This window comes from Pteronotus mesoamericanus, unplaced genomic scaffold (genome assembly GCF_021234165.1).
Source record: "Pteronotus mesoamericanus isolate MK-2021 breed Mesoamerican mustached bat unplaced genomic scaffold, CSHL_Meso_final scaffold_21, whole genome shotgun sequence".
In the NCBI taxonomy this organism is placed as follows: domain Eukaryota; kingdom Metazoa; phylum Chordata; class Mammalia; order Chiroptera; family Mormoopidae; genus Pteronotus; species Pteronotus mesoamericanus.
The window spans coordinates 18,373,961-18,385,995 of NW_026555310.1; the positions used below are offsets into that span (position 1 = coordinate 18,373,961).

Sequence of the window (12,035 nt, forward strand, 5' to 3'; positions counted from 1 at the left end):
TAATGTAAACATGGTTCATTTGGAATTATCAAAGAGACAAAGCAATATATTTTCAGTCCATTCCTAGTCACCATTCCTAGTACACATTTTGCTATACCTGTCTTAGTTTTGAGCTTTCCTCTTAGGGAAATTAGGAATAGTAAAAACATCTATATAATCATGTAGTGGAAGAACCTAAATAGTCCATCTGCTTTTGTTTCTAAGAAATTTCTTCATGCTGTTATTTAACAATGATGACTCCAATTTTTTCAAACCACTTCAATACACTTTATAGATAAATCCAAATTCCTGTGTTAATACAAAAGACATAGAAAAGCTGAATCTAAGGTATAATTTGTCCAGAGGATTTATAATACAATATCCTTTTCACTGAAAACTTTTTAGTAGCATTAACTAATTATGGTTGAGAAGAGAAATAGTAAGGTTTCTTCTTTGGCAATGTCACTGACTGATCATCTCTGACTTAGTCTAGAATTAGCAATTTTTCTGCAGAAAAATGGATATCAGAGCCTTACACGCCTGGGATTTATGTGGTGTTTGACTTAGTTTTTCAAACTATAATAGTTCACAACTTAAGCACTTCTCCTCACCACCTAGCAACTCCGAAAATTATAACATCTTTTAATTTAAGACCTCTGAGTTGGCCATACATGGAGATGTTAGGAGAGTTTGTGGCGACCACGTCCTACAGGCGTCTAACGATGTGGTACAACTGGAATGAACCCTCCCATTTCATTGACAACATGTGTTACATATTATTATGGTTCTGGCCTCTAAGTTTTAATTTCTTGGTGACAGGATCTATATTTGGGGGAGGAATTGTCTGGGCTGACTTCCTGTGTAATAATCATTTGGGTATAATGATTATTTTCCATGCAAATCTAAATAAGATGCAGACACTGCGGGTGCCAAGGATTTGTCTGTGGATCAGGAGTAAGAATAACACAGGAGCCTGTTCTGTGTTAGTGGTGAGAAAGTATCTCTTGGAGGCAAATGCATATACGTACTCTAATCAAGTTTTGGATAAACGTATTGATTGAACGTGGATGACCCCAAACCAGTGCCAGCAACCAGATGTGCATCCCTGCAATCCATGTAGCAAACAGCAGGGGTATTTGGAAATCCTCAACTTCCGTGGTTGTTAGAGAACCATGGGCAAGGCAGCATTCTGCCTTGAGGCTATTCTGATAAACTAGGGCTGTCTGAAATTCTTTGTCTCAACCCTATCCAAACTTGGAAATTGCCTTCCATGTTTTTTTCCTTGTCCGCATCCCGCCGTCCCCTTTTGTTGGCTTATGCAAGCGGCAGTGTGTGATAAACGGTCCTAGACTCTCAGGATGAAAACCTAAGTTAATTTCTTCCTGGAAGATGCCATTCTAGAAAAAAAAATGTTAACTTCTTTGCCTTCTCGAAAATATGCTATTTGAGCACCACCCTCTTTTATATACACTAATTTCAGATATGGATAAGGTAATGAACTTGGAAAGGCATTCCATCTTTCACAATGCAAATACTAGTGGTTACCCGTGGCTCAGCGGTAATTGTTGTCTGTCTGCGTGAGACCATCAAGATTCTTTTGAGTCATCTTTTGAATATTTTCCTTTTCTTCATTTGTTTGTCTTTCGATCCTGTAGGTATTCCCACAGTTTATGTTCTTGACTTAGAGCTGAGAGTTTTATCTTGTCCCATCTTATTCCCTTTCTCTTGGTTTGCACTCTGAGACGCTTAGGGAAGAGAACATTTTTGGCCAGATTCTTAGACCTTTGCTTGAGGCAAAGCTCCATGAACACCCACGAAGCAAAGACCACTGTTGGGAAAGGAAAGTACACAATTGTTCTTTTGAGTCCTTGCTGCTTGAGAAACGACAGTCAGCCTGGAGAATGTAAATTGGAGCAGGGTCAGCAGGGCCCTTCCCGTAGCCACGGGGCTGGGGGGTAAGGAATCAGTGCCTGTGCAGTGTTATTGCAGGACAAACGAGGGAGAAGCCAGATCAGAAGAAGATGCTGAAGAAGAGTGGTCCCCTCGCTGAAATGTTCGTGTTTGACACTAATTTGTTTCCTGTAATTACCTCAAACATGATTGTCTTTGTGGAATTTGAGTAGCAATTATCTGTTCAAATAGGATGAATGAATGGGAAGTATATCAACTAATACATGCTTCTTCATCAGTTGAAACTTTTTAGAATAAAGTTGGAACATCCTCCCATAAGCTCTTTTACAAGCAGTATGAAAACAAAGCTAAGAAGCCCTTAGTTTGATGGTGGGATTAGGATGCTCATCACCATTGAAATGTTTTCATGTAATCTTTATGTTCCCACATATACAACTCACTTTCTTGTGGAGATTAACAACCTTTCTTTCACATTATTGTAAATGTTAGATCCCCTTCGTGTGACAGTTGGTAGGACCTAATGTGTTCCTGAAGGACCTGATTTGGATGTCCTTAGAGTTACCACAAGCCATTCTTGGTGCATGATTTGAAAGCATTTTCGGAGAAAAGTAAACTTGCATTTTTAAAATCTTCTCATTTTGAAATGTGCCTGCAATGCCTTCACCTCACTGGCAAGGAAGGGGCCAGCGCCATGCTGATGCTACTCTCTCGCCTCCTTAACGCTGCTCCTGTCATGGTTTCAGTCTGGCTGTGGCCACCTGGAGCCTGCCGCTGTTTCTCCAGGTGCTGTGTATGTTGACTTAGGGACTTTTCTTGTGCCAGGAAACAATGTCATGAGAACCATCCATGGGGTAGGCGAGATGATGACCCAGATGGTGCTCAGCAGAGGTTCCATCTTCCCCATGAATGTGCCTGACGTGCAGCCAAGCATCCACCCCAGCAAGCAAGGGAGCCCTGCTGAGCACGAGGACGTGACTGTGATGGACACCAAGTTGAAGATTATTGAGATTTTACAGGTATGTGGTGTAAGGAAAACAGCCACAAATACCTAAATATGCTTATTGCTTTAATTTCTTATTTTTTTTGCTTCAAATCACTGTGTAAATATTCTGAAATGCTCTCGATCTAATTTTATTTCTTATAAGATAATGACCAGCCTGGTAAGAAATCTCACCAGGCTGCTATTTAATATATTAATTACATTTTTTTCATTTCCATTAAATATATTAATGACAATATCTAACATGATAAAATGCTTTGTAGGGGACAAAACCTCTTTCCTATGTATAGTCTTGTTTAGTATTAATCCTAATTTACTTTTAGCTTCATTTAAGAAGGATTTCAGGCCTGGTAAAGTTAATGATCGAATTCTAACCCTTTTTCTAGTTTTAATTGAAGTGGACACATGAGTCCATGTATCTAGATTTATCATTGTAGCAAGAAACTCACCTAAAATTTTATTTATTATTAACAAAAATGTTAATAATTGGTTTTAATTGATTTTAGTATTTTATGTAAGTGACTACCTGTTTGTATTTTTGTTGCCAAAAGGCCAGGAATAGCAAATATAATATGTAAAACTTATGTATAGTATAATACATCAGATATAATTTATATATGTAAGTTAATCTAATCTTATGAATTTAAAGGAGGTAAATTGCTATTTCATGCCCACTGCTTTAGTGAATAAATTTCCCATTATGGTATCTATGAATTCTTAACACTTTTTTTTTAAACTCGAAAAGTAAGTTTATTATACTTAAATTATATATTTAGCATTTATTTCAGATTTGGAGAGTGGAACCTGGAGTTTCCAAGGATGTATTAAGATTCTGGGTACAGTTTATTGTCTTTCGTCATAATTTAAAGTAGACTGAGCTACCAGAAGTGGGTTAGTAGTCCAGGAAGGGCCTGCACATTCTTATTTAAAGTAATTAGATTCATAATCGTAAGAGGTTTTACAGTTCCTCCAGGAAATCCGAGGGCTGAATCCTGAGAAACATTGGCAGACCTTCAACACTGTTCATGACCCTGAAAAACCACTTAGTCTTCCTCTTCTGAAACTGAGAAAGGTAGTGATCATCTGACCTGTGGACCTAATGAGCCCACAGCTTAACATCATCCTTCTCCTGGGACAGCCTTTAAAGTATGTGACCTCATTTTAGCCCATAGTTACAGAAAAAAGAAACAGCATTAAAAAAAATCTTTTAACAGCTAAAAAATGATGGGATGGACAATCAGGGCAGTTTAGGGCTGACTCATATTTGCTGCCTCTTTTGGGCTCTTTCTGTATTTCTTGGGGAACCTCTGTTCTCACTGGTTTTCTGTGTGTCTGTGTCTGTGTTCCTCGCTGCCGTTCTTGAATGTGTTTTGTTTTTAGAACATCTCTTGAAGAATTTCTATGTGGCCTCATTCCTGATACAAGTCCCCTACTTTCTGCTGGCTCTTCCTCCTTGCCCCGTGTTTTCCTTTCTTTTCCCTTTCTCTTTGCATAGCTCTCCTTTTTTAGCTTGTTTCTCTGTCATTCTCTCTATCTATGCCTGGCCATCTCTGAGCATTCTTTCTCTGCCTCTTTTCAAAAATTTTTTTATTTTAGTGATTTTAGAGAGAGGAAGGGGGGGAGTGAGAGAAACATCTATTCGTTATTCCATTTATTTATGCATTCATTTGTTGATTGCTGATGTGCCCTGACCAGAGATTGAATCCGCAACCTTGGCATATTGGGATGACACTCTAACCAACTGAGCTACCTGGCCAGGGCCTGTTTTTGTTTTCATTCATCTCTTTCCCTCTTTCTTTCCATCTTCCATTGATTTTTCATAATTAAATACAGGGTGGGACAAAAGTAGGTTTACAGTTACGAGTACACAAAACAGTTGATTCTTGTATTATTATGTATTAATTATGATTTTCTATACAAACAACTGTAAACCTACTGTTGCCCCACCCTGTATATAAGAGGGAAAACATTTTTATTTTGGTTATATTTATAAAATACAATTCTATGAAGTTTAGTAACTTCAACTAAAAGTTAATGTGTTTCATTAATTTGTATTTTATTAATTTGTTCTTTACATAGTTTAAAAAACACACATTTTTTTTAAGCACTTGCAATCTAACTTCAGCTCCCACCATTCTGCTCAAAGCTGCCAAATCCACTGGCCCTGTCTCAGCCTCTTTTCCCATGACCTGTCCCCTGCTTTGAAAAGCCCCTATTAGCCAGAATCAGTTCAGACAATGCGTGTTGCACTGCTCACTCCATGCTAATGGAAGTGTCTCTTTCATGTTTGTTTTTTGCTCTAGACTATATGCTCTTCAAAGGCAGGTCTTAAATCTGTGGAACCCTGTTTTACCCTTGGCGCTTTCCTCAGTACCTAGCTTAAAAAATGTTTGTTGAACTTAACTGAACATCGCTGACATGGAGCATGTTTGCTGCCCATAAGGAGCATGAGAGAGAGAGAGAGAGAGAGAGAGAGAGAGAGAGAGAGAGATTCAACTTTGGATCTATAGGTGTAAATAGTGTGTTGAGTGAGCAGAAAGGAGGAAAATTCATTTGGGCTTGGAGCCAAAAAAAACTTCAGTAATAAAACAAAGGGTTCAGACTGGACCTTGGAGGGTGTCTCAGAAGCTGGTTTTTGGTGAAGAAGAAGAAGACTGTTCAGGGTGTAAAGTGGACACTGCAAACACCTGTGAGAAGGTGGGAGAGAAAATGCAGGCATCCCATCCTATGCCTGTGCTGCTGGAACAGAGAAGTGAAAGGGAGAGGGAATGAGAGAAAGGGGCAGGAGAAGCGGGGGCGGGGGGGTAGTGTGATGCAAGTGTGACGTAGTGTGAAATAAAGTTAGCTGGTCCCACCAAATACCAAGTTTTCTAAAATTGCATGACCATTGTTTACTGTCCCAATGAAACTCGTGAGCGTGTAGATGGTAATTTTGCTGGGACAAAGTTTACTTCAGGGCCTTGGTCTGGCTCACTGGGTAGAAGGTAACGCTGTGTAAGACCAATTCTTCATTGTTTCCCTTCTTGACTCGGAAATCTGTAAAGCGTATTTTTCCTTCTATGATCTCCAGTATATTCCATACCACATGATTTAGCTAATTATGTCAACCATATATATTTTGTTTTCCCAACTCGATCATCAGCTTCTTGAGGGTGGTGGACATTAGGTGTTTGTATTCTTCATAGCGCCGAGCACAGGCAGGAACCTTATAGGCACTTTGTTCCTATCATTGTGCCACTTAAGGAGCACAAGAACAACACAAAGCCAAGGAAAAGCAAACATCAGTGAGGCATATCCATGGTATATTAGGATGCTGTGATGTCAGCTGGTATCACTGTCTCTTTATCTTGACCCGTAGGGTACCTCTACATGGAATATTCAGAAAGTAATCATGAGAAGTCAGGTTTTCTTCTTTCAAAAAAATGCTTTAGGAAACACATTGTTTTTCTTGGCCTTATGACTGATGAACTGTATGCAACCAGAGCATTAAGTGTTTACCAATAAATTTCTAACTAGTTCACGTGATATCTTGATAGTTATGTTCATGGTGTTGTGTATTGAATGGTATTTTAAACACTGTGCTAACAAAAGAAAATTATGTTGTTTTTAATGTTTCTTGTAGTTTATCCTGAGTGTCAGACTAGATTATAGGATCTCCTATATGCTGTCAATATATAAGAAGGAATTCGGAGAGAACAATGAGAATGCGGAAACGTCTGCCAATGGCTCTCCAGATACATTAATACCATCAGGTATCTCCTTTGTGACAGTATTTACTCTTGGTATTTTGTTTCCCTGAGAACTTGAAAGTACCTTTCCTACGTTAGAACACAGTGGGAATAATCTCCATCAATGACATGAAGGGACTGAGACAGAGTGTTAGACAACTTGCCTAGAATGGCAGGGAGAATATTTGCTGTTGCTTGGTGCTTGAATGCAGTTTCCTTTGTAATCTTCAGACCTCTGCAAGGTGGAGGTACTGCCTATTGTGCCATTTTACATATTAGAAAACCAAGGTCAGAGGGGTTAAAGTTACTTGTTAAAGGTCATAAAATGTAGAGCACGGATTCTGAATTCTCTCCAACTCCAGAGTTGAAATCTTCTAAGCATTATTCTATTTTGGTGAAATTCCAAGGGAATTTTTTTTTTTTTTTCTGGATCAAAGAACAATGTGAAATACAGTCATGGAGAGGAAAGGTATTTTATAGGAAGCCATTGCTCAACTCTTGAAATAAAGACATGGCATTTCCCCATGGTATGAATGCGTGAATGTGGGTGTTGGTTTTCCTGTGTGTATGTTTGTTGTTTTTAGCTTTGCACAGTTATAATCTATCCCTGTGTTTCAATCTTTCATATTTAAATCATATAAGAATAAAGCCACCTTATTTATCTCCAAGTGTAGGACCATAATGATGAAAGAGCATAAAAATAATTGTAAAAATATTATGCCTATAGAAAGTACCTTATGAAACTTAAGAAATATTAAATAACCATTATTCTGGACCGATCGGGTCAGCCATGGCAGTTTGTGAACTATGTCAAATTAAAGACTTAGCCAGTTAACAGAATTCTTTCCCTGGGAATAGGATTTGTATACAGATATGAAACTCTTTTCTAACCACAGCCACTGTGACAACGTCAGGAACCCTCCTCTTTGTATGTCAGTCAATTTGACAGGAATGATTCAGTGATTTTAAGTGCTTACTTAAAATGGAGGCTAGACCAACTGTTCCCCTCTCTGACTCAGCACCAAACGAAAGGCCGCATGGCTTTGCTCATGGTTAAGCTTGCCTAAGGGAGGAGCGATTCTGGCACATTTGCAACAGCGTTGCTTTTATGCTTCCCAGAAATGCAGAACCCCAAAGGGCTGTTTCCAGGAATGATATGGCAGAACCAGAAAGTCTTGCTGGCGGTTGCATTGACAGTAGCATAAAAATTATTGGCTCTCAGGAGCCAGAATTCTGGAAACAGGAGCTCTGTCAGTAAAGTGTGTGTGTGGGGGGGAAGTCGGGGGCACCCCCCAAAAAAAACACTTCTCTGATTTACCTGATGTCTGACGTTTGTTGTATTTGTAACAGAGAGCTTTCTGGGGAGGATTCTTTTTCCCTTTTTATATCTTGCTCTGTTTTCTTTTTGTGCCTTGGAAATGAGAAATCAATTGTGTACTTATCACTTAAATAGATTACTTTAATCATGATACCTTTGAAATGTTAGTGGTGGGAGGCACTGTGTCCCAGGAGAAGAAGGTATGGAATTTGAGAAGTAAGCTCAGGTGGTGGACCATGTGGTTTTGAATTACCGTATAGTCACAGCGTTCATTATAGGTATATTTTGATTCTTTAAAAAACATGGTCCTTTCATGTCATCACCCATTTAAATTATATGTATGAATATATGTGTGTGTAGTTGATGCACATATATACACACATATAGGTGAAGTATCTTTGTAAAAGGTTCTTTCTGGTCTTTTAAATATATCTTTTAAAAATTTTTATTTTTTATTTATTTTTACCATTACCATTTATCCCCATATACCCCCGCTTCCCCTGCAGTCACCACACTTAAATATACCTTTGACTGTAGCAATATATATTTAAAAATGTAAAATTCAATATAAAACATTGATATCTAAGGTGGAACTATATTGTGACTTTTTTTTTAATCCTCGCCCAAAGACATATTTATTAATTTTAGAGAGAGGGGAAGGGAAGGGGAGAGGGAGGGAGAGAAACATCGATGAGAGAGAGAAAAACATTGATCAGTTGTCTCTCACATGCGCCCTGACTGGGGACCTGACCTGCAACCCAGGCCTGTGCCCTTACTGGGGATCAAACTGGTGACCTTACTGCGTACAGGTTGACGCTCCAACCAACTGAGCCACACCGGCCAGGTCTACTGGGTCTTTTACAACTCCTAATTGACTTTTTTGTGGCATACGGAAATTAAGACAAAATACTTTTAGGTATATAAATATACATAGAGTGACTTAATTACAACAAGATAAAGAATAGATTGTACCATTTATCTTTCCAGCTATTGTTCCTGATATAGATGAAATTGCAGCTCAGGCAGAAACCATGTTTGCTGGAAGGTAAAGTCACATTTTGTTTCTTTATCTTGTGAATAAAATTTTACTTAGTATTTTATTGATAATACCTGTTTACCTCCTATGTCTATTTAATTTGCTATTGTTCACCTCCTATGTCTATTTAATTTTAGGTCATACATTTTGCCAGAAATGAAGCTGGTAATTTACAGTAGAAGAGAAAGCATAACTTTGTCTTTAGGTCAGGTAGAAAAAAAAAAAGGACAAGAGAACTGAGATCAGTGTATTGAACTTTTCCCTGAATTCTTTTCTTTCATCAAATAATGACAGCATACCAATGACCTTTAGCTCCCCTGGTACAGATATTGCTGCATCTTCCAAAAACATTGCTTCCCTAAATCTGAGAAATTTGAGGCAAGAAAGTCATTTCTTTCAAAGTCATCTTTAACTTTATATACGAGAAATAAAGATACTCTCTGCCAATTGTAAATATCCATGATTAGAGAAAAGGAAATGCCTGTGGCATGACCGCCCTCCTTTGTGATCAGGAGCCCTGCCATTTATTGTTTTTTTTTTTAACTTGTTTCCTTCTTTTTCAGAAATGAAATTAATAGCAGTCAGAAAGAAACATAAAAAAAATAAAATGTCTAAGTTACAAATTATTGAATTTCTAGCATGCATTTTTATTACTGATTTGCCATGAGAACTTAAACAAATTTATATACTAAGCCTTTTGTTGCATTTTCTTTGGTTAGGAAGACAAACAAGAATGAAAGATCAAGGGAATCAAAAGGATTTTTATCTGTAGTCAATGTTTGGTTTAGCTTTGTTTTTATATTGTTTTGCTAGTTTTTGTTGTCATCATGCATTTTCCTATTCAAGTGTTTCATTAGTCCTGAGGAGGGAGAATAAACCAGTGCCTGACATTCACCTTAAAACGAGTGGACTTTTCATCCAGCGGAATCTTGCTCCAAGTCCAAATGCGTTAAACACACAGCTGCTCTGGTGGCAGCGGAGTGTGTATGCGCATTTGCTCTCTCAGGGGTGTGTCCAACCTTTTGGCGTCTCTGGGCCACACTGGAAGAAGAAGCGTTGTTTGGGGCCACACATTAAATACGCAAACAGTAAGGAAAACAAACAAACAACAAAAACTCATAACGTTTTAAGTAAATTTACAATTTTGTGTTGGTCCGCATTCACAGCCACCCTGAGCCGCATGTGGCTCACAGGCCCCAGGTTGGACACCTCAGCAAAGGGAAGTCAACCCTTGGTGTACACCCAACCTAGTATGTCCTCTCAACAAACACTTTTGGGTTGATTCAGACTTCTGTCCCTTTTTTTCTGTGCCCAGCTGACCAACCCATTCCTGTGTGCCTAGCAAATAGTGCCAGCGCTGAAAAGTCCCACATCCTGGAAACCCCCTCCACCTCAGACACACTGAGACAGTTGGTCACCTCTGCTTTCGTGGCCAAACAAGCTTTTCTTTGTGCTTTGTTTCCTTATCAGTTACATGAGAGAAGAAGAAAAGAGTAAAAAGTCTTCCTCTTTGCTTACCAGCTTGGGGAAAAAAAGTGATATAACTCAGAATGTATACACAATTTCAACAACTTATGGGTAGGTTTTATATAAATATAGGTTATTTAAAAATTATCTTTGGTTTTATAGAAAGGAAAAAAATCCAGTTCAACTTGATGATGAAGGAGGCAGGACGTTTTTACGGGTCCTCATTCACCTGATCATGCATGACTACCCGCCTTTGCTCTCAGGAGCTTTGCAGCTTCTGTTCAAGCACTTCAGCCAGAGAGCGGAGGTTCTACAGGCATTTAAGCAGGTAAGATGGAGGGCCCTCCGGGGTTCCAGAGCAGACGCTTTGAAAGTACTGTTGATAACATCCAACCTGACTTCATGGCTGCAGAGTTAATGAGACTGTGCAGCTGTTCCTGGGGACACTCTTTGGTTTTTAAAGATGGATATGGCCTTGTCATAAACCAAGACATGATCTATTTTAAAAAGAGTTCCCCACAGTGATTTTCAGTTAATATCTTTAATGTAAATGACAGGCACTAAGATTTAGGAAGGCACTGGGGGATAATACTGTATTAGGAATTCTGTTGCCATAACTGCTATTTTGACCTCCGGTTTACTGATAAATTTGGGTAGGACAAGCAGTAGCACTGAAATAAAATGTTATATGATTGAAAAAATGTTGGCATCCAAAAGAAAGGAATTGTTATGGATCTAATCTTTGTCATTTTTGAATGACATTAATCTTTAGACTTAATAAATAATGAATAATAAATACCTAACTACTTACAGGTGTTTCACTAACATTTTATTTATTAGCGCACTGGTCTTCATTAGGAAGCTTTAAAAGAATGTTCAAAAATGAAATAGGAGTAATTATATAAATTGATATAGTTATAAATTGATATTGTATGTATATAATACATATAAATTTTGATAAATTAATGTGGATATCATGGAGTTTAGACTGTATCAGTATTTTCTTCCACTTATTTTTATGTTTCTACTTCTTTTAAAACAGGTAGAGAGGGTCTCAGAAAAATTAACTTTGACAGTGAAATTGGAGTTGGGAGTATCTTTTATTTTAAATTACTTTTTAGCAGTTTGAAAAGCTTTGTTTGACTTATTTATTTTACATATGTAATTCTTAATAACTCGTGAATATATTGGATAAAGTTTACAGATATTTCCAGGTAAGTTTTCATGGTCAATATACATTTAAAATACCATAAATATTATAGAAATATTAATCTTCAACTGATAGAGAAATATGTTAAAAGACTTAGAATTTTAGACATAAGTGAAATGGAAATAAGGTTCTTGGATAAATTAAGGGTTGAAATTATTCTGTATCCAGGTGCAATTGCTGGTGTCCAATCAAGATGTAGATAACTACAAGCAAATAAAGGCAGATCTAGACCAGCTTCGACTGACGGTAGAAAAATCCGAGTTATGGGTTGAGAAGAGCAGCAGCTATGAGAATGGGGAAATGGGTGAAAATCAAGTAAAAGGTGGTGAAGAGCCAATTGAGGTTTGATTTCAATATCTGTTTTGAAATAATTCAGTATCTTTTAA

The 12,035-nt window shown here is 37.8% G+C and overlaps 1 protein-coding gene across 1 annotated transcript in view; it reads left to right on the forward strand.

Annotated features, from left to right (window-relative positions):
* The window catches only part of ITPR2 (inositol 1,4,5-trisphosphate receptor type 2), a 434,318-nt gene that overhangs the window by 160,262 nt on the left and 262,021 nt on the right, over positions 1 to 12,035 (forward strand). The window contains exons 22-26 of the mRNA XM_054591314.1: positions 2,713 to 2,906; positions 6,513 to 6,642; positions 8,924 to 8,981; positions 10,602 to 10,767; positions 11,818 to 11,991. Of these exons, the coding sequence (XP_054447289.1) occupies positions 2,713 to 2,906; positions 6,513 to 6,642; positions 8,924 to 8,981; positions 10,602 to 10,767; positions 11,818 to 11,991 (722 nt within the window). The remainder of the gene's footprint in view (positions 1 to 2,712; positions 2,907 to 6,512; positions 6,643 to 8,923; positions 8,982 to 10,601; positions 10,768 to 11,817; positions 11,992 to 12,035) is intronic.